This window comes from Nannospalax galili, unplaced genomic scaffold (genome assembly GCF_000622305.1).
Source record: "Nannospalax galili isolate Female #2095 unplaced genomic scaffold, S.galili_v1.0 scaffold127, whole genome shotgun sequence".
Classification (NCBI taxonomy): domain Eukaryota; kingdom Metazoa; phylum Chordata; class Mammalia; order Rodentia; family Spalacidae; genus Nannospalax; species Nannospalax galili.
The window spans coordinates 2,736,511-2,758,799 of NW_008360326.1; the positions used below are offsets into that span (position 1 = coordinate 2,736,511).

At 48.2% G+C, this 22,289-nt stretch overlaps 1 protein-coding gene and 1 long non-coding RNA gene across 2 annotated transcripts in view; one reads left to right on the forward strand and one right to left on the reverse strand.

Moving 5' to 3' along the window:
• Positions 1–17,914, reverse strand: part of Igfbp5 (insulin like growth factor binding protein 5) — a gene marked incomplete in the record, with an annotated part of 19,059 nt that extends 1,145 nt beyond the window's left edge. Inside the window, 4 exon segments of the mRNA XM_008825689.2 lie at positions 1–3,530; positions 4,748–4,867; positions 5,380–5,609; positions 16,786–17,914. Of these exon segments, the coding sequence (XP_008823911.1) occupies positions 3,399–3,530; positions 4,748–4,867; positions 5,380–5,609; positions 16,786–17,119 (816 nt within the window).
• Positions 16,057–22,289, forward strand: part of LOC115068916 — a 50,570-nt gene continuing 44,337 nt past the window's right edge. Inside the window, exon 1 of the long non-coding RNA XR_003848257.1 lies at positions 16,057–16,340. This is a non-coding gene — a long non-coding RNA (uncharacterized LOC115068916). The remainder of the gene's footprint in view (positions 16,341–22,289) is intronic.

Below are 22,289 nucleotides of genomic sequence, written 5' to 3' on the forward strand. Positions count from 1 at the left end.
CTAATCTGCTAAGGCGCTGGGCTGTGGGAGGATGGTGAGTACGTTACCATGGAGACAGGTGGTAGTGGGAAGAGGGTCTCTAGGGAGAAGAGGAGTGACCACAGACAGCCCCCTGGGTCTCCTCTCATCCCCGATGTGGGGCAGGTGTTTCCAAGCCTGTCTGTCTAGGCCTGGCTGTCAGAGAAACATGGAGTCTTCTCCTTCCCAGGTGTCCCGCTTTATCCTGGTGGGTTGGGACTGGCTGGAGATGGAGAATGGGTCCTGGCTAGGCCTCCTTCAGTCACCAGGCAGTAGTGAGTGGGGGAAGAGAGGTATCTTTTCCACTGCTTGAGTGAGGCATCAGTCACAAGGGGATGGGAAGAAGCCTTTCATGAGAGAGTGGGGTTGGGGACAGGCAACACTTAGACCTATGGCCATAGATAAACCCCAAACAGAGGCCTGTAAGGGAACAAAGACCAACCAGAAGCCAAGAAACTCCCTGCTCAGGGCATGCTGGGACCACTGCAAGCCTGCCTTCTCTCCCTGTGCCAAGGGGAGGACCATTCCTCTTCTCTCAGTGACTCTCTTCTGCGGTCTTCACACCCAGGGCTCAGCCAGACCTCTCATTTGAAAGCTGTCTGTGAAGGTCCAGCTTCCTCTAGGGAAAGGGCAGCTGCCTCGACAAACCTTTCTCTATAAGTAATGGAGACACTCACAAGTTTGGGTTAGTAGGCTAAACTTGGGAAGGCCAAAGTGTCTGTCCAATGTCCCCTATCTGTGGCTCACAACAAAGAGCCCATGCAAGGGGTAGAGGCTCATTCAATGTCCAGGAAATTGTGGGGTGAAGAGAACACCCTTCTCAGAAATCAGGTTGAAGCCTGGGAGGGGTGGTGGGAGTAAGCAGTTCCGGCTCAGTCTTTTCTTAGGGGCAACGGTACCCCGGTATCCACTTGGCAAATCCTAGTAGATGACTGCTCAAGATCCAAAGAAAGAATGGCAGAAAGAAGCGTGTCATGGAAAAGATTTAGGATACTGGCCTAAGGCATGGAGAAGTGTGAGTTGGGGGGCCAGGGACACTGTGCAGGGAGATGGGTGCACTGACCCCACAGGTCCGGTAAGTCCTCATGCTGCCATCCCCATCAGGCCCTTTGTCTTAAGAAGATCAACCACCTCTTCCATCCCCAGCCAACTGTCCTGTCCAGGGAATAAGAGACATTCCCCAAGCTCCATAGCCATCAGTTTCCCATGAGTTGAAATGTGTTTGCTTCTTTGCAGTCCCTTCTTGTTGCCCCAAGTTTGGTGTTGGAGGGGATGTTTACTGTACCATGCCATCAAGAAAGAGCAGAGAGCTGTGTCCATGGCAAGAAAGGGCCTCCTTTAACAATGTCTGAGCCCTATCTCCTGGCAGGCTGTCTTCAGTCTTCTAGGACAGTCCCGAGGCCATCCATTTGTTGAAGAAGCCAGTGGACAATGGGGTTTTTCTTGGACCAGAATCTGGCTGCCAAAAATGACAGCAGCCTTGAAGATCCATGCCTGGGTCATCCTGGGCCTTCCACTATCTTCCACCCCAGGGAGGAAGCATGCACTGGCCAGAATGGATGACGAGCTTGAAAGCTTCTTTGGCCTCAGTCCCTCAGGATGGGCTGAAGGTGGGATGTCTGAGCCCAGCCTCTAGTCCTTTAAATGCTTAGTTCTCATGTCTAGAACCCACCTAAATTACCCACTGTCCTGGCTCTATGACCTGGATTGAGCTCATTTCTACCTCAGACCCTGTTCTCCCATTTCCCCCTAGAATTCTAGAGGGCTTATCAGCTGGAGAAGCCAAGGAAAGATCTATTGGAGTTCCCCTCTTTCTGTGTCTTTTCTGTTCCTCTATCCTCCTGGTCCTGCTCCGTTTACTACTTCCTTTGTGGAGACTTCTCCCCCGTCACCTGGCCCTTCACCATCTCTCATGTCGGTTTCTCTCTTTCTCTGTCAACCTGACATCTGAGGGAGACTTTCAAAATGCAGGTCTGCCCAGATAGAAAGAAAGACTGGGACAGGATAGTGGGTTAAAGTTGGATGTAGTGGGCTCATGTGGTGTGGTGTGAGATAGTTACTTCCTGGGGGTTGGAAGGCTGAAGTGGGATAACCTGGGCTGCTTAGTTCATGCACCATCTGGTGCTGGCAGCTACCTGGCTTGGTGGGTATGTTTAAACCCAGGTGGGGGAATCATGAGAAGATCCAACACTATGCCCCACAAAAGGGCCAAGTATGTGGCTCGTGGGAAATGCTGCCCAGGGGCAGGCAAGGGTGGTGTTCTGGGTTGTATTAGTTGAATATGGATGTTCCTGGATTTCCCAGAATGAGAAAGCTCCTCAGTGCCCCAAAGGAACTACTTTGAAGAGGTAATGCAAACCTTTGTAAGGAAAGAAGAGAAAATAAAAAAAAGAAATAGATTTATATGCCTATATAAGTCTACATGGAGCCTTGTAGGTAAATACAAGCCCCTCATTTTCTCAGCCTGTCCTCCTCCACAGAGGCTGCTGGGCCAGCTGTGAGTTGAGTGAAATGAGGGACTGAAGCCACATGCTTCTGAATGTTTGCTGTCATCCTGGAAAATCGTGTCTTTCCAATATGGAGGTGGGTGCTGACTTCTGAAAATCTATCAAGAGTGAAATTTGTTTACAGTAAAGGAGTTCACCATCTGCTTAGGAAAAACCTATCTAAAACCATTCAATTACAAATTTCCTTTGTTTTCAGAGGGATGGAATGCATTTTAGTCTTTATAAATTTGGGGATGAGACAACCCTCCACTTGGGTATGAGGAGAGGAAGGGCAAGGATTCAGCCACCTCTGTGCTGCTGGCTGGAGGGAGGAAGCGACAGTCCTGAGAGACAGGCACTGACACGTTTTGTTGTTTCTTTTCTCCCCCTGACAGATCCAAACTGGGTACATTTCAAGGGTGTCATTGAATGACACAACTCAAGTCACACTTTTGAGTGCCCCAACCTCTCCCCGACCCTAAGTCAGGGCTGGAAGAGAAGGACAGATCCAGTCCTGGCTGAGGTGCCCTTTGCTTCCTGCTGTTTCTCTTTCTTTTCCTAATGCTGTCATTTCTTTTCTACACCAATTCTTTCTTTCCATCTCTCCCTCCCTCTCACTCTTTCTCTCTTTCCTTCTCTGTTCATTCAACTTGCTTCAAAAAGAATACCATTTTGGGGTGGGGGAATGTCTCCTTATCTTCTTGCATCTCTGTTGCTGCCATTTTCAAAGTTGAGCCCTTGCTAGAGATTCCGAGGTCCTCAGTTTCCTCAAATATATATGGGCATATATATTTCCCCTAAATGAGATGAAATGAGTGGTGTCCTGGGGTGGAGGGAGGCGCTGGCTGGAGTCGGGGCTGGGGGTGGAAGAGGGGGAGGACGGGAGGGGATACATCACTCAACGTTGCTGCTGTCGAAGGTGTGGCACTGAAAGTCCCCGTCGACGTACTCCATGCCGGGAAGCTTCATCCCATACTTGTCCACACACCAGCAGATGCCACGTTTGCGGCCACGGGAAGGCTTGCACTGGGGAAGAATGGCAACGGGGCGTGAGACAGCTGTACTCTGAGACCCTGTTCGTATCTGATTTTTTTCCTATCCCAGAAAGTTGAGGGGGTACACCCAAGCCCTGGGGTTCCAGTATCCCCATCTCATGGGTGAGCCCAGAGAAAATATAGTTCAGGCAGCCTGCTGTGGGGTAGCTCCTGCAATCTACTTGTTGTTACTCATTTTGGGACCATCCACATTCTATTCTTTAGGGATCCTCAAGGGAGGAGCATGATCTGATGACTTATGATCATGGCCACTTAGGTTAGGGGACCCTTTAAGTAGTTCCAAGCTCACCATTGAACTTGTTAGAAATGTAAAGTGCTCAGAGTCTATACCAGATCTGTCAATCATAAACTCTAGGGGTGGAGCCTGACAATCAGCACTTCAACAATTTCATGAGGTGGTTCCTAGGTCTGCAGAAGTTTGGGAACCACTGCTATAAGGCAGACAATTACTGGCTACCCAGAATTAGGGTTGCTCAAAGTGGAGCCTGGCTATGAAGGGATGTGAAATGATTTCACCTGGAGGACCCGTTGTAAATTTTTTTGGATTATTTATTTTATTTTATACTATCAGTGTTTTGTCTGCCTATATGTAAATGCACCCAGGTGTGTAATAACCACAGAGGCCAGAAGAGGGTGTTAGAGCCCTTGAAATTAGAGTTATGGAGACAACTATCACATGGGTGCTGGCAATTGAACCTGGGTAAGAGCAGCCAGTGCTCTTAACCGCTGAGCCATTAAAAAAAATTGTTTCATTTTTGTTTTGAGGCAGGGTCTTGCTATGTAGCCCTGGTTGGCCTGGAACTTGTTATACCAACCAGGCTGGCCTCAAACTTGCAATGATCTTCCTGTCTCTGCCACCCTAGTACTGGGTTCTGGGGTTATAGGCATGTGCCCGACTCAACAAAGAATTTATGGAACACAAACAACATGCAGTATGATGTAGTGGTACAGTTTGATCTTGAAGGTGACCCATACAGATAGGTAAGGTGGATCTGTGAGAAGTAGAGGCCAAGAATTCTCTCCTAGGAGGGAGTGAGGATCACCACTGAGCTCTGTGAGCAGATACTGCAAGTCTGGGAAACGTTAACTCATTAATAGTAGAAATCTCAGGTACTTGTCTGATGTGGAGTTTTCCTGATAGGTGCCAGGAGCCATCTGAACCTGGGAGCAGGGTGCAGGGGCCCATACCTGCTTTCTCTTGTAGAATCCTTTGCGGTCACAGTTGGGTAGGTACACGGCACGGGGTACCATACGAGGGCTGGCTTTAAGCTCCTGCAGGGAAGCCTCCATGTGTCTGCGGCAGGGGCCCTGGAAGACAGGAGGGATGTTGAGGCACAGCACGACCTAAGTGGAAACTACCCAGATGTACAGATGTGTGGCTCACGTGTGGGGTCCAAAGGGACTCTGGGGGAAAAGCTATTGCCTTTATTGGCTGCTAGCAAAGATCCTTCTTCATGCTCAGCTGCCTGGTGCCTGGGTCGTGCAGCAAGCATGCATGCAGTCACACATAGAACCTACTTTCCCTGCTTTTGTCTTACAGGTGACTCAACTTCCATTTTTCTACCCTGTTGATTCATAAAGACCAGTGGCCGTGCTCTCCAGATGCACTACACCTGGGACTGGCCATAGGTCTAGGGGCCATAGGTCTAGGGGTTGTATCACTGTGCTGGCAGGTACTTTCCCTGAAGGAGCGCTACCTCTATTTCCACTTACTTAGATAAGTTCTCAGTCCTCTGCTACAGATGCTCAAGTAGATGCAGGGGAAGGCCAGATACTGGGGTTGTGGCCAAGTCAGGGAGGAAAGGATCCCTGAGACTCACCTGCTCAGATTCCTGCCTCATCTCAGGTGCAGGGATGACTCGGGGGTGGGCAGTGTTCTCAGCACCCCCCACAAACTTAGACTGGGTCAACTTCTTCCTGCGGTCCTTCTTCACAGCCTCGGCCTTCAGCTCGGAGATTCGGGTGTGCTTGGGCCGGAAGATCTTCGGGGAGTAGGTCTCTTCAGCCATCTCAGAAGTGGTAGGCTCCTCATGTTCACGAGAGTCTCTCTCTGCAGGGAGAAGGAGCATCCAAGGTCAGAAAGCAGTGTCCAGAGATCAGGGCTGGAGTGAGGGGAGTCATAAAGGCTCAGAGAGATGAGGTGTTTTTCTCTTGAAGTCCTCATACTGGGGGAGGCAGGTGAACCAGATGCAGGGAAATGCCAATGCTTTCCTAACTGTCAGGAAGTTCTCATGTGATGGGTCCAGGAGAGCATGAACAGGTAGAAGACTTTATCAAGTCTCACTGGTACACGAGGGAAGGCATACTAGTAGAAAAATCAACCTTTGGGGATGGGAGGGAAGGAGGGTCCAGGAATAGACTGAGGTAGGCAAACTTATGGAAAGTAGTTTTCTTGTCAGTGAGGATGGCTCAGGAGATGAGGTAGTGGACCTTGAGATCTGGGCCAAAGGAATGAAACAGGGGCCCAGGCATCGACAAGAACAGCCAAGTGTAGCTTCTCAGTGTAGTCTTTGTGCTTTCAGAACATCATGGCTGGGTGGTGAGAGATGTTTGGACTTGCAGATCCAGGGGGAGGAGCAGTAGAGGATGGGGACCATAGTGAGGATCATCAGAGAGGAACAGAGGAGACAGGAGAGGTAAAAATGTGGGGCCAGGAGAGGAATGGCATGCAAGCAGATGGAACCCACAGGCCTCACCCCTCAATGCTGGCTCCCAACTGGCTCTGTGCCATGCTCTGGGCCCTAAGAGGCTGGGACATTGCTCAGCTCAGTCTGAGAGACTGACCACTGGCTGGGGCCAGAACAGTTATATATAGGAGTGACTTGGTGACAGTCTATACTTAGCTGACTTATGACCTTTAGAGAAAAGAAGTAGGACTTTGTTCATGTGCTTGTTGGTCTGTTAATGCCACCTGGCTAGGCTTTCTCAGTCCACAGATTTCCAGTAAGTTCTTTTCTCATAGGTATCCACCATTCTTCTTTCAGCTCCTTGACACCCAGTGGGTCAAGATAGATTGCTATCCCTAGGTGGTACGACCAGGATGCCCCATAGTGAGATCAGGTATGGGAGCCCAGATTTCATTATCCTCTTTCCAAATACTCAAAAAAGCAAAAAGGGATTTGGGAGGCCCCCAATACTAAAGGGGTAAAGGAAGATCTTATTCTACTATCCCTAGGACACGCAGAAATGATGATAGCCAGGCATCTCAGATGGGAAGGACAAGGGGAAAGAATTCAAGGAAGCTGGGATGAGGGGAGACTACAAGGAAAGAGGTGTTTGGGAGAAGGCACTGAGGACATCCTGCGGTATACAGACCCCTTTCCTGGTGAAGAGCCCAGGCAGCTGAAATGAGGGTGACTGATGACCAGTTCATGAGGGCCTCCTTCAGTGCCTGCTCAGCCTGGCCTGGACAATTGGCACACTGCCCTCAAGGAGCCCTCTTTGATTTTTTATTTTGAAGCAGGGTCTCATTAAGTTGCCCAGGCTGGCCTTGAACTTGCAATCCTCCTGCCTTAGCCTCTCCAGTAACTGGGATGATGGACCTGCACTACCTGTCTGGGATCTCCCAGAATACCTAATCACTTTTTTTTTTTTTTTTTTTAGCTCTCCCGGCCAAAATGTAGAACAGCTGACCTGGAACTCACAATGTAGACCAGGCTGGCCTTGAACTCAGAGATCCCCCTGCCTCTGCCTCAGGAATGCTGGGACTAACATGATGCTTTTCTTTAAGGAACTTAAAGGACTATTGCAAACTCCGGTCTTTATTAAATTGGGCTCCCCGGGGTATGTCCTCCATTCCCTCTAGTTTGCAGGCTTTTTGCTTGTGAAGGGCAGGCTTAAAATTTTGATGTGCCTTCTGGTTTTGGTGACACTTAACCCTGTGAAACCTATTACTTTGGCAGGAGAGTCGAGTATCAAAGTTACTGAGAAAGGTCTTGTGGTCACCTGTAGGCTCTAGAGACACAGTGGAAACTTGGAGGTGAGCCAGAGCAGAGCCACAAAGATTAAAGATCTTGAAAACAGGCTTTGAACTGGAATATTAGCTAACCCTGCTCAGCTGCCTTGTGGCCAAATCATAAATAGGATTTCAATTTTGGAAGGATGTGAATTTTAGATAAAATAAGAGACCACAATGACTACTTCTGAACCATTTCACCAAATGGAAATGGATGGAAGTTGCTGAAGGGATTGAGGGAAGACTTCAGGGTGAAGAATGTGAACAGCAGACAGCTTACAGCCGCTTCTGCAAACAAACAGAGCCATACTTCCAAGTAGCCAGTAGGTGGCGTGGAAGACTGTGGACCACTTGCCCGTGGTCAGTTTTAGGGACTAAGCTATTTTGAAATCTGGCATTTGGGTGACTCACTTTCCTACTTGTCTGAGAGTCACGCCAGTCCTTTCCTTTTTGTGTGCCTCCACATGCATTGAGAAGGTCAGAGAGATGGACAAGAAAAGGCTGTGTAGGAGCTGGAGGAGGGGCGGGCCCAGGGCGGGAGCGGGGAGGCTTATTTGTGTGGCACACCCTCCTGTTTCTTTAATCTGTAACTGGAAGGTGATCCAGAAAGGAAAAGAAACACATCTCAGTGCTCCCTCTCTCCCTAGATGCCATTCAGAGAGGCTTCTGCAGAGGATGGGAAGTGTGGGATTCTGAGTGTTCTCCTCCTGGAAGCTATGATTGCAGGGCTTCTAATTTCATGATCTGACCAGCAACTAAGGAAAGAGGGCTATCACATTACTTTACTATTTACTTTGGGGTACATTCTGAGTCTTCTGTGGCTCTGGACTTGGTCTTTCCAGCTAGCTTTCTAATTTCCCTCCTCTCTCATATCGAGCTGATCAACTCAGGTTCCCCTTCCCATTCCTGTGACTGAATCCACAAATGCGTGATGGCTGCATCAGCCTCTCCTTATGACAACATGCTCACACACCCAGGGATGGTGCTGTTTGTCATGTCCCAGCAAACACAGGGCATATCTGGGTACCAGGATAGCCCTGTGGTCCCAGAGGTGTTGCAGGGAGGGCTGTAGCATCCACAGCATTACTGCACCATGCACATACCCTGTTCAGCTCAGCTTTCTTTCTAAGCCTGCCCCCTGGTGGCACATGAATAAATCTGCCCCAAAGGCAAAGAAATACTGGGTCCAGAAGCATTTTTTTTTGACATAAGTGGGCAAGTTTGAGCTTAATGAATGCTATGGGAGGTCATCTCAGTAATTCCCCTGCCGCAGAGGATGATCGCCCTGCTACAGAAAGGCACAGGGTGGTGGGGAGGTGAGCAATGCTTGGGTGGGAAAGAGGTGGGTGCCTCTGGTGTGTGGGGCTTCTGTTTGGCTGAGGCCGTGGCTCACTGTGTCAGTGTGGCTATTTAAATGAACGAATACTAAATAAAGAAAAATACGTCCTCAGTTGCCCTAGTCACATTTCAAATGTTCCATTGCCACATATTGTCAGCGGCTACTGTGCTGGACAGGTAGATACAGAGCACTTTCATCATCACAGTAAGTTCTACTGGATAACGCTGGCACTAGGTACTGATCTGAGCCGGTGTAGGGACAAAAATAGTCAGGCCAGGCTAGATGCTTTGCTGCCTCCCTCCAGCCTCCTGCTCTTTGTTGCCACGCAAGGCTTGTGGGAAAACCAAGGACTGGCTGCTCCCTGTCCCCCTAAAATGTAAGACATGTCTCAGTCTCTCTAAGTCTGACTGTTTTCCAGCTGTGGATGCTAATTAGCGCAATTGCGATTGCAGTGTGTGTGTATTTGCATAAAGAAAAAGGGAAGAGGATTTCTGGAGAGAGGCTGTGGAGCTTCCCAGAGAGCTGCCATAGGCATCTTCTTCCCCATCCCAGCCCACAGCAGTATCTGCCTGACTCTAGGCTCTCTTGAAAGATCCTGGAAGACACTCTTTTCTTTTCTTCTGTGGTTAGTAACAGATCATGTCCTGGCTCTTTACAATCAAAATGATCAGCTGAGGAGACAAGCACTGACTGTTTAAAAGAAAAACAAATGCAAACAACTATCATCCTAAGGTGAGAGGATGGCCAGAAGAACCACGATGGGGGAATGGAGAAGACCAGCCTGTGGGTGAGCACTCTAGTTCTTCAATGAGGCTTTTCTGTGGCCCTACTCTGGCTGTGAGAATAAAAGTGGTTAGGTGCTGTAAACCAACAGCAAAGTTGGCCAAGGTGGGAATGTCACTCCTCTTTCCAGAACAGAGAAATATAGAGGCCAGTTGGCACAGCCAGTAAACATTCAGAACCAGGAGCCTGATTGCTAGGGTTCTAATCCCAGCTCCACTGCTCCATCAGGCCTTGACCTTCAGCCAAGCTTCCTGAGAGGGACATGGGCTGTTAACAATGGCTTCTTAAGTGTTATTGCTGGTTGTTTTGACCTGAGCAACTTCTGATATTGGTTTTGGTTTTCCCATATGAGGTATGAAGAGGAAGGTGATCTCCAGCTCTTCAAGATCTAAACATGTTAACTAACTCTGAACACAGGCCCTTCCATCGTCTCTCACCTCTCTGTAGTACCTTGTTGACTCCTTGGGCTGCCAGAAAGTGGTGGCTTACTCAAGACACCCAGGGAATCTGCTTACAGCCTCAGACAAAAAGAACTTTGCTTGGTACTTTGGGAACCAGTGTCCACTTACAGAACCCACTGTATCAGTTCTTTCTTACTGCCTTATTTCTTTACGCTCATTAGGGGCCTGTGGTTTCATTCCCTAAGTAGGGAGGGAGAAAGGGTGCCCAACACCTTCCACACTGTGTAGATTGCAAATGTCAAGTTAGTGACACCCCACAGAGCAGAAGGCTGAGTTCTCACACATACTCCACTGTTCAGGGAGCAAAGGTAAAGACGATATTCTCATTTTTTCCCCTAAAGTCAAATTAGGTTTCAGTACTATGATTTTGTCCCTGGGATTAACTGCACACACAGGGAAGACACACTTGTGTAGAACTTCCAACAGAAGAATCCTCAGCTATGTTTCTACAAGTGTTGTAAAAGGAAGCTCTTGCATGTAGAAATGTTTTTAGCTGTTCCTCACACACTAAACAACCATTTCTAGGTTAGCGACATACAGAACATTACAAAAGTCTTGGATTACCAATAGGGGGCGGCAGGGAGCAGCCAGTACTTACTAAGATCTGGAAAGAGAGGAGGGCTCTGTTAAGAACCAGTGAAGGCTGACTCCTGTTCATTGACTCTTTGGAGCAAGAGGAAGGAGTGGAGAAAACGACCCCTTGAGAAAGGGGTCTTCACAGTCTTCACCTGGTAGGCTGTGTGCTGTCCAACTAGGTGGCTATGGACTACATGGGGGTTTTAAGCACATGAAATACAGCTAGTGATGTAACTGAAATTTAAAATTAAGTTGATTTCAATTAACTAATAGTTAAAATTTTGAAACATGTAGTCTGCTTACTGGAAAAGTTTCAAATATGTTTGAAACAACTAGGGTGTGTGAATCTACTTTTTCAATCATAAACTTTATGAAACCTAAGTATAGCTCAAGATACTGACACTTTGAGATTTACTATAAGGATAAAACACAGCCTGGATTCCAAACACTTCCCATGAAAGAATGTAAATGATTTCATAATTGTTTAAGTGTATGTTGAGATAATATTTTGGATATATTATGTTAAAATATATTACTAAAATTAATTTTACCTTCAAAAGTTTTGGCTGCTAGGAAAAAATAGAAAGTATGGCTGTTAAAAAATTAAACATGATGCATGTGACTTGCATGACATTTCAGTTGGATGTGCAATTCTAAAGAGTCTGGAAGGAGACATACCTTTCCTGGGTAACAGAGGGATGTTATAGCACTGGTGGTATAATCTAGAAAGTTCAAGTAACAGGAATCCATGTAAAACAGCTCCAGAAACTGGCAATGAGATCTTCTGAGGCCCTGTCCTGAGTACAGTTTCATTGAGGGCTTGAGAATTCAGCAGGGCAAAGGCCTTTTGTTTAGCAATTTAGGTTGAGGGGTAAATAAAAAATAAGATAGCTTATATGGTCGAAATAAAGGGCTCAGTAATTAGGTCCAACCTACTAGGGAGAGGGCTCATGCTATCTGCCTTCTTCCTCAGCATCCCCAAAGAGATGAGCTTCCTCAGCTTCCTCAGCTTCTGGGACAGGTTAGGATGGGTCTTGGCATAGCCTCAGATTAACCTGAACCCCTAGCTGCAACCTCTCAGGCAGACAGTGTGGCTGAAAAAACTGAACATACCTGCATGTGTTCGCAACTCAGAAGCTCTTTTGATCTTTTTCATCAGCTTCTGTGGCAGATGGTCCCCCCTCTTTCTGATGTAGATACCCCATCCTACCTCAGATCCTGTCATCTTGCTTGCCAACCCCAGGGAGGGCCTCTGCTGTGGAGGCAGGTTGCTATGCACAGCAGACCACCGAGGTACTATGTTCTTCTAAGAGACAGGAACCATGGACCAGCCAAGGGGCAGCAAGGGCCTGCCACATCAGGAGGGCTCCTTGTGTTCAGGAAGTGAGGTTTGGCCCATGAACCTGGAGGCTGTGCTGAATACCATTCCTTGACACCTTCTTTTCTCTCTTTCCCTGACCAAACCACTGACCGGAGCCAGCCCTGTGTGCAAGACTTTGTAGAAAGTCTTGGGGCCACTTCACTACTTCTCCTGCCCACAGAACACAGCACTGCTTTGTGTGGGGGCTGTTCTTTCACTTGGAACTCCCACCAATGGAGAATAACCTTTGACAATTTTGGCCAAAGGTCTGAGTTCAGGTTAGACGAGACCTTGGCAAGAGCCCTAGAGACTACTAATAAAGGAGCTGGAAATAGCAGAATGGAGGGCTAGAATCCCTAGGGAGGAGCTGAGTTTGAGTTCTGATTGCCATAAACTCTTTTTTTTTCTGTTCCAGGCAGGCCTCAGTGTCCTTATCTGTAAAGTGAGGGCCTTGACCCTAATGGTGGCTGTGGGTTCCTTCCAAATCCAGCATTCTTTGGCCAGTATCCAGACCAGTCCTGGAGAGATACTAGGGAAGAGCTAAGACAAGTAGCCATGCAGGAAAGGCCATTTTGGCATGAATGTCTAGTCACTCATCTTATGCTTTTTTTTTTTTAAAAAGAAACAAGTGACCTCAAATGGAAATCATGGAAAGAGATGAAACTGTAGACAAAAGAGGATTCTGTGGATCCTGGGAGAAGGGAGAGTAGAAGCCTGCACTGGCTTCTTTATTTATTTCTGCAGATAGGTAATTGATCTTATTGCTTCAAATTGCCTACCCAGTTTGGAATTTAAGGCTGGTCTCTTGTCTGGGAATTGCAACTGTTGGCAATTTTACTAACCGTGGTAAAAATGCAAACTACAGTAACTGAACTAAACAAACTCTTCCCACTTGTCTAGTGGTCTATCCTGGAAACCATTTTCTGCTCCCTTTTTTTCTACCCCAGTCCCTTGTTGGCACTTGATTGTATATGAACTTCTTCCAGCTTCTGGATGTGGTAGCTCTGGAGGGCCATGATTCCCCCTGAAAAGTTTTATTTTTCACTATATTAAATACCACATGGTTCCATAGGCATCAGTTGCTCAGGTACAAAGTAAAACTTTTTGGTAAATCTTCCTTCTCCTGTCTTTCTCCTCCTCCCCACATTAAGGCCCCAGACTGGGTCTGTAGGGATTCCTGATCCCATGCCTCTGCTCTAACCCTCTCCGTGACCTCTGGCTGGAGGGTCAGCCTGGCCCTCCTCGTGCAGCTGCAAGCCCACCTGCCTGCTCAAAGCAGCTCAAGCCCCAGGACTAACTCACAGCTGCTCAGACTTAAAACTCATGCCCTTAGGGGATGCCTTAGAGTTGGGGAATGGAGGGGGGGAGGGGGCGGGGTGGAGGGAAGGGAATTGCCTGAGTAAAGGAGTTCTGAGACAGACAGCTATGCTGGTTTCGCCAGGCCTGGTTGACACAGCAGAAAGATGGGAGAAAGGCAAGAAAAGTCAAGTTAAAGCACCAGTCCTGTCTTCCCAACTCCCCGTTTTGGTTGGCTCAGGCACAGACACCTCTCAAAGACTTGTTTCAAAGGGAGAGAACGCTGGTGGGAAAGGAATCTGCCTCCTTCAGTTTTCCATGATCTTGTTCAACCCAGACATGAATATGGCCAAGAAACCTTACTCTGGAACTTGACTTCGTCAGTGGCTTTTGGACCAGGCTTGACGTTAAAGCCAGGCCGATGGAGGCCAAACTCCTCAAAGAAGCAGAGGCTGAATTCATTTTCATTTAGGTAATGTTTTTTTCTTCCATCCTGTCTTTCCCAGAAGCATATTTTCTGTTTCTCTTTGCCTTATTTCTCAATGACATGATTGAAACTCAGAACCCTCTGCTCACATCTCAGACTTCATGTCTCTGCTAGTTAGCTTAGGAGATACTTCCCAGACTCTGGGATACCTACTGCTGAGGCTATGAGGCCCTTTCCTAGATAACGCCCCCAGCAAAGCCTGGGTCTTCCTTGACACATTCTAGCTCGCGGGTATTTATTGCGCTAGTCTCAATAAAGAACTCTGGTCTTTCTCGTCCCTTCAGCCTTACACACCGCCCGCCGTTTCTATATCTATCTCTGGGCCCTGAACGGGTCAAAAGAAAATGCAGGGCCAGGCGCGCTCCCTGCACCAGGCTTTCTCTAGGCGACTCCCTCTCTTGTCGCTCAGCAACGCACCCAGCAAAACAGCAGTCTCCGCCCGCCTGCCTCTCCCTCCCGAAAACTTTGGCTGCGTGCCACCTCACTGACTCCTCCGCTCCGCGCTTCTCATTCTAGAAATGCACTGTATTGGGGTGGTGGTGGTTATATAATGCAAGTAATATACGAATATGTAAGTTATATTTTTGGTTGCATACTATATATAAATACGGCATAAATGCAATCTCTTATCTCCAGGAGAAAGGGGCAAATCCACGCTCATACTGCTCCGATTTTGGTGGTGGGGAGGGGGTCTAGGGAGTAGGAATTTTGGTTAAAGGCCGATAGGACACTCCTTTCTCTCACTATCCATGTTCCTTTCCTTAAGGACGACGTCATCTTTAGCTTTTTAGAGATTCAGCCAATGGCTCCTCTTTGGAAGCTCGGGCTCTTCGGGTGGAGCAGCCAATGCGCAACTGCAGCCCGCCAGCACCTGCCTGAGGCCGGGTGGGGTGGGCGAGGAGCCCGGCGGCTGAGGCCGGCTCCTGAAGGTGGAGATTGAAGCGGCTGCAGAGAAGTCTAAAGCGCATCTGGCGCTGAACAAAAAATCGCGTGTGTGAGCATGCGTGCAGTTTGGGTGGCTTGGGAAGTTGGATGCTGCCGCTTTGCCGGCCCAGCAGATGCGCATGCGCGTGCGCACTGCGCGCGCACCTCCCATATCAAGTACACCACATCAATTACATGGCTGGGCAAATAAAAGTGGGGCGGGGATACTGCCGAGTCATAACTTGCGCTGTTTGGATGTGACGGGATTGTTTTCCACAGCGCCTGTCTCGGAGCCAGATAATGGATTCCTACCGTTTCGGTGGGTAGGAACTTAGTGAAAAATAACCTCGAAAATCGGTCTCTGGGGCTTCTGAGGGCTGTACGTCCTCCCCCCTCCCCGTCCCGCTATCATCTCTTGGGACAGAGAAAACCTGCAGTTCCCGGGTATAAAGGCTGAGCTCATGCAAGCTCGGCTGCCTGTAGGCACGCGCGCACGCACTCTTCTACGTGGAGAGGCCGGTAAGTCCGTAGTTTGCTTTAGACAAAGCAAGAAACAAAACTGTTGGAGTGCCCGAGAGTAATGGAGGACAACAGGTGGTGAGCATGGCTTTGTGCCCGTAAGGAACTGCACCAAATAAACATTTAGTTGTCTTAACACCTTTAGGAGAGAATCAATAACCAAGTTAACGTCTCAGAGCCCAGATTTTGTGCATCATTAAATATATATAAGATCAGATAACTCCAAAAAGAAACCCGGTTTAAGGAGGCAGAACTGTTATGATTGAACAAGAAGCTCTGTCAATCATTTAAACCCTAGACAAGGGGCGCCGAGATTAGGGGGCGGGGCAAGAGAGGGCGGGGCAAGAGGAGGCGTGGCTCCGGGTGAGTGGTCTTTCTGTCTCCGCCCCTTGTATTTTGCATTCTGCATTTCCAGGGCCTCTCAAGCATTTAGCCACGCTCACTTTCAGTCAGAATTGAGGGTATCTGTGTGGGGGTAGGGAGTGTGTGGGGGTGCGGTTAGGGGATAGGGTGGACTGGAGGGAGGAGAAAGGGAGGGGAGGATGAAGAGACGGGGAGGGTCAGCATCAACTGCGAAGTTATGGATGTCTTCATCCCACATACCTACGTCCACCTTTTATCTTAGGTACAATCTGAATTCAGGAGGGGAAAAAAAGAATTAGATTCAGGGACGAACACTCAGCACAGAATAGCACACCCTTCTTATCCCCGTCTCCCACGCCCTACCCCAGCACTCCTGAAGTATTCTTTCTCTCCCTGAGAGGGGAAAAAAAAAGGCATATTGCAGTCTAATGTGCTTTAACATCTATCACATTCGATCATATCAAGTCAAAAGCAGTAAGTGCACCCGTGGGAGGGGGCTCAACACCACCCAGAAAGCATTAGTTACCAAAGATGAGCTGTATGTTCGCGCGCGCGTGTGGTGTGTGTGTGTGTGTGTGTGTGTGTGTGTGTGTGTGCGCGCGCGCGCGCGCGTTTGTGCCCCAGCCAAGAAGGAGTGCAGGGCTAGATAAATCTGGAGGCACCGGGATGGGGCGGGGGGCACTTGAACGGATCAAGATAGAATTTGCTCCGAAGATGGGTAATGTATCTCCAGGCCCTAGTTAAAACACTGTTTTAACAATGCTTTTTTTTTTTTTTCCTCAAGTTTAGGTGAAAAAAAAGTATGGGGGTGTAGAGGAGGGAGTTGGAAATTTAACCTGTTCTCTTTCAGAGTAGATACAGGGGTTTTGGACTTTGAGACGCAGTCGGAGCTTGGAATCAGTATTGCCACGAGTTAGGAGTGGGGGAGGGTCGGACTGGGTGGAGGCTGGGAGGAGATTGACTGCAAACTGGGAAAGGCTGGTTTATACAGCAGCCCAGGATAGCAGGATCCTCTTGGGCTCTAAGTCCCAGGCAAAAGTACCCACCGGTCTACCCGCACGAGCCGCCCTCTCTAAGCCACTTGCTGCGCAAAGCGCACGGCCCCAACCGGTCCCTAGTGCCCTCGCCGGTGCGCAGTGTAACTGGCACTCGGATGCGCTCACCAATCTTGGCTTGCTCGCGGTAGCTCTTTTCGTTGAGGCAAACCCCTCGGCCATGCAGCAGGGCGTGCAGTGGCTTCTCCTCCTCCTGCCGCGGGAGGCAGCGCAAACCCTGGGCGCAGCGCTCAGTGTAGACACCGCAGGACTGCCCCTCCGCCAGGGCGCAAGTCATACAGCAGCCGCAGCCGGGCTCCTTGACCAGCTCGCAGCCCAGGGGGCTGGGGGGACACATGGACAGAGCTTTCTCGTCGCAGGGCTCGCAGTGCACGAAAGAGCCCAGGCCTTGAGCCGGCCCCGCATAGGCAGCCAGCAGCAGGAGGACCGTGGTGAGCACCATCTTCTCTGAGTCTCTCTTTACCTCGGGGCGGGGCAGAAGAGCGAGAGTGCGTGAAGAAAGGGGCCAAGAGGGCGCCTGGAGATTTTTTTTTTTTTTTTAGATCTCTGGCAGGTAGAGCAGGTGCCCTCCCCCAGTCACTTGCAAAATGTAGGGAGAGGAGGATTCAGGAAGCTGCAAGCAAGTCCCAATTGCAAGGATTAAAGACTTGCAACAGGTTGGGGGGTAAAAAAAAAAGAGGCGCGCCAGGTGCACGCAGAGTGAGCCGAGACCCCAGAAAACCCCAGACCAGATCTGGTCAGAATTGCAGAGGGGAAAAGTCTTACAAAATTGCTCGCCCCAAAGCAACAGAAATGATCTCTGAGGCTATGGAAAAAGGATGGGAGGGGGGAGAAAAATGGATTTGTCTTCAATTTTTTTTTTTTTTTTGCTTGAAATCTAAAACGTACCCCACTCCTCTCTAACCCTCAGCTGCGCGCGGCTTCCGCGGAATAGGTAAAAAGCGTTGGCAGTAGCCAAGAAGGTGGAAAAAAAAATGTTGAAATCAAGAAATTAAAAAAACCCAAAAAACATAGCAAACCTCTAAACCACACCAGACCCACACTCTAAGACCTCCCTTCTCCCACTCTGCTACCACCTCTTCGAAATTCGCAGGTTCTCTGTGAAGTCCGGAGAAGGGTGCAGACCCAGGAGGGGAAAATGAGAAGGAGCCAAAAAGGGAAAAGCCCACACAGCTTTGCAGCTTTTCCCTAGCTCTTTTTTTTTTACCCCGGCAGAAGTTTCCAAAGAGACTGCGGGCTCTGGGCGAGCAGGCGCTTTTAAATAGACGGCCCCTGGCTGCCAGCCAGTTGTAGCTGCAATTTGAGCTCCCCAACACCCAACCCATGCAAGGATGCCAAGGAGCTTTGCAGCACAAACTCACACGGGGTGGGGGTGGGGAGAGGCCTTCTAGACACAAGGGGGCTCCCCTTCGCTCCCTGAACTGCGTCCTCCACCCCCACCCTGGAATGTAAGAAAAGGGCTGGGGCAGGGGGCAGGCCTGGAGCTGCAGAGCACGGCAAGGGAAGGTAAAGGGACGAATGAAAGAGAGAAATCTTGGGGAGCAGGGTGAATACAATGAAGTGACTCGGAGCCCCCCTCAACTAGCGAGTACACTTTTTGGGGAGGGGTCACATTTTCTTATTAACCAAATGGGTGTATACCTTGCCTAAGAAATGCTTCCTAACATTTGGAAAAGGAGTGTCTGCTAGTGTCTAAGTGACCAGGAAAGGTTTGTGTGTTTCTGTTTGTGGGACAAGTAGTGTACACTGGCTAGTGATGGGTGTTGAGCTGAATTTGAAAGAAAAGAAGAAAAGAAAGAAAGAAAGAAAAAGGAAAATTGGACCCCTTCCCTCCACCAAAAGTCTGCAAAAAAGGATTAAATCAAGTACTTTTTGTTATTGTTGTTGTAGGTGGGGCACTGTTTTTAGTTGTAAGGTCACTCAATGGCTGCTTTCCCATACTGTTGACCAGGGGAGCCTCTCTCTCTCTCTCTCTCTCTCTCTCTCTCTCTCTCTCTCTTTCACACACACACACACACATCTTACATGCACTTCCAGGAAGTAGTACCCACCCAGCTCAAGCTTTCTTGGGATCAGTGAATGGTACTTTGGAGGAAATGCTGTGGACTCTAATTTTGCCTGGTGCCCTAAGGTGTCCTTCCTGAGTTTTAGATGGAAGGAAGGTAGACTGGAGATACCTTCCAGGATGTTTCCTTCTGTTGGATAGGCTGTTCCTGGAGTGTATGAAGGTCAAACCACAGGAGCCCTGGTCCTCAGGTGGATGGGTGCAAAGGGATACAGCTCAGGGATATGAAATGGTAGGGCCCTGGGACCTACTCAGGAGAAATCCTGACCCAGAACCTTACCATGCCACTTGAAACCTCAAATAATATGTCCACACTAGGGGTCATTCTTTCCTTAGGAAAATGAAAGAAAACCGAATCCTTGAAAAAAGGAAGGTGATTGTTTTAGCTTTTTCTTTGAAATAATGAAATTTACACAATAGGTGGGCTGTGGACTGCCCACCTTAAGCCAGAGAAATGATCAAGTGGCTGTCTCTCTGGAGTGTCTTTTTTTATTTTTATTTTTATTTTTTTAACAGGTTCTTCCTCCCCTGCTGAATGTGTTCTTTCCTTTGGAAAGGGGCTGCATTTCATGAATTTTGCCACTAGACTGCACCCTCATCTATGATTAGAATTCTTTCTGCAGGACTCTTTTGAGAAAATATTTCTCTTGCTGGTTTGATTTGAGAGCATCTTACTTGGTACTGTTATACTCCCAGACTGGATCTTGCTTCTGGCTCATCTGCTTGTTGAAAGGCACATTTTAAAACAAGCCCAAAGTTTAAAGTTGTGCTCTTGCTCCTATTGCCAAAGGGGTTTTAGGTGCTAGCTAGGACAGAGAGGAGCTGTGTGCACCAGCCGAACACCAAAAAGCCAAAAAACCGACCAGCAAGGCTGGTTTTAGTCTCTTCCTCCTTCTGTTGGAAGGTTTGCCAAAACAGGGAGCAAACGAATGTTAAAAAATCGGGTTGAAATATTTTAGAAGTGAGGGAGATCAAGTGTTATTTTCTCTCATCTGAATCAAGTTTAGACTAGAATTGTGGCAGAAGGGTTTGTGATGTGGCATTCATTCTGTATTGTTTTCGTAGTTTAGCTCGCCGTAGGCACATGGGTGGCATTTGCTATGACTGGGGAAACTGGGGTGCCAAGGGAACATGAATTGCCTGGTTATAGTCATCCTGTGCTCTCAGAAGATGGCTTCCAGTAACAGCTCTTTTTTTTTTTTTGAGTGGATTTCCAGTGGCTGGAAAATACAATATGTGAAGACAGGTAAAGGGAGGAGGGGATGGTTCATAGAAAAGATAGATGGGCAGAGAGAAGAAGAGAAAGTTCTAGGAGCTGGTTCTTGGAGGGTGGTGGTAGGGCTATGGGAGAGGTCACTGCAAGACTGTCCATGTTAAGCAACCATGGATTTTTGATCTCTACTTCCAAATGGGCTTAGGTCAAGAAGAATTTAGGGACAGACACTGCTGTCCAAGGACACTGGGTTATGTCCTGGGAGGACATAAGAGAAAGAAAAATTCTTAGCATCCCAAGATTGTCTACAGGGACATTTCCGAAGTTAGGTGGGTGGCTGATGGTGAGTTTTGTGCTGAATAGTTGACATGTGACATTGGGTGATGAGAGTGTTGGGGCACCTATGGGTGTCCCACGATTCCATTCTATCTCCTCTCCATTCTGAAGTCTTCAGTCTTTTCACAATCACCTTTATAAGATTGTTTGGGAAAAAAAGTTTACATCAATGAGTTTCATTGAGATAGGCTGGTTTATTCCTGTCAGATTCAAATTTCAGAGGTCAGGCTCCACTCTTACAGACCTCCTTACTGCTGACTGATTTTTGCTGCCATGAACTTTCCTACTTGTGCATAGCTGAGATTTGATAAACCCTTAGGCACATCAGTTTTTGGAATATAGAAGTTAAATATCCATTTGTGTCCTGTTTCCTCTGAGGTCACCCTCTCCTTTGCTTTGACAAATACTAACAGGCTGGACCTGGTGGTAGCACACACCTTCAATCTCAGCACTCAGGAGGCAGAGGCAGGCAGATCTCTGTGAGCTTGAGGCCAGCCTGGTCAACAAAGGGAGTTCCAGACCATCTGGGGCTTGAGGGAGACCTGCCTCAGAACAAACAAAACTACTCAAAATCTGCCCCCCTGCCCACCAACCAAGTGATTTCAGGACAGGGGTGATATCTGTTAACAAAATATGGAGAAGCAAGCCTTCCTAATAGGACCCAAAGTATCCTGATTCTTCAGACTAAAGGGAGAGCCAGAGCTTGACTTCACTCTTCTCTGTGTTGCCCTAACTACTGACTCAGGTTGATTGACGCCATTGGTTCCATTTTCAAGACCTCGTGTCATTGACTTCAGTCTTTTCTCCAGTAACCAGAATGTATCAGACATTCTAACACCACTGTCTCATCTAGGTTCCAAAGTGAGGGACAGTGACCTTTAAAAAGGGGCATCCCCAAGTCCATCCCCAGTAAGGGAAGTTCGGCAGGACTGAGGTCTGAACAGAGGAGCTCAAGACAGCTTTGGTGTAATGACAATACTGAAAGCTAGGTGGCAGAATAGATACACTGTTAACACCCCTCCTTTCACACAGCCAGAGAAGCAGGGGCTGGTTAAAGAATTTAACAATGGGGTTAGGGACATGTGGGAAGCAAAAGCTTGGACAGAGAGACATACTGTGTACCTACACTCCATGAGTCTACTTATAACCCCCGCTCCCACCCTCCAGCCTGCTCACTGCTACTGTTGTCAGCACTCACCAACTTGAACTACAAAACTTCCTATGTTCCATCAGCAAATGCATTCGTGATTTTCCCCAGAGACAAGGCCCTTCGAGCTCCTAGCTCTGAATGTGGCAACTTTGGACTCATCAATAGATGTCCTATAACTTCTCTGATGAATAAGCAGAGCGCGATCTTCCATCAATGTGCATGACATTCTTTTTTTTCTCTTTAAAATTTAAAATGTTAGTCTGTTTCACACATTCAAAGAATGGAAGTCTATAGTTATCTTGTCTGCTCCACCCTCACTTTAACCCATGAACGTTTTGTCACCACGGATGGAGAGTTTCTCAAGAACTGCTCCATTCTCTCCCATTCTCTTCTGGCAGAGGTAGGCACTGTCCTCAGCTCTGTAGCTTTTTGTCAGTTGTTTTGTGGGTTTTAGATGAGGTTTCTTATAGAAAAGATGATGATTTTGAGGGTCGGACCATGTGCTGCTTTAAAGTTCAAGTTTTATAGCGGGGCTTGCTGCAGTGACAACTTAACTGGAGCTGAAATTGACTCCGAGGCTGACTGTTGTAAAGGAGCAGGAGCCAGCTGTGACTCAGAGTGATTTGTATCCCTATGTGAGCAGTATATGCATTAATAGTTTTACGAATTAATGTTTAGGAGGCTCTGGAGCAGATCCAGACAGATAGGGCAGAACAGAGAGAGCTCCATAAATACAGTTTCGGCTTGGAGCCCTCCTGTCTTCTCGGATCACGGGATCTGGCATGTTCCCACAATGGGCAGCTCAGAAGCTATGTTAATTTTGGAATATGAGATTAACCAGGAAAAGT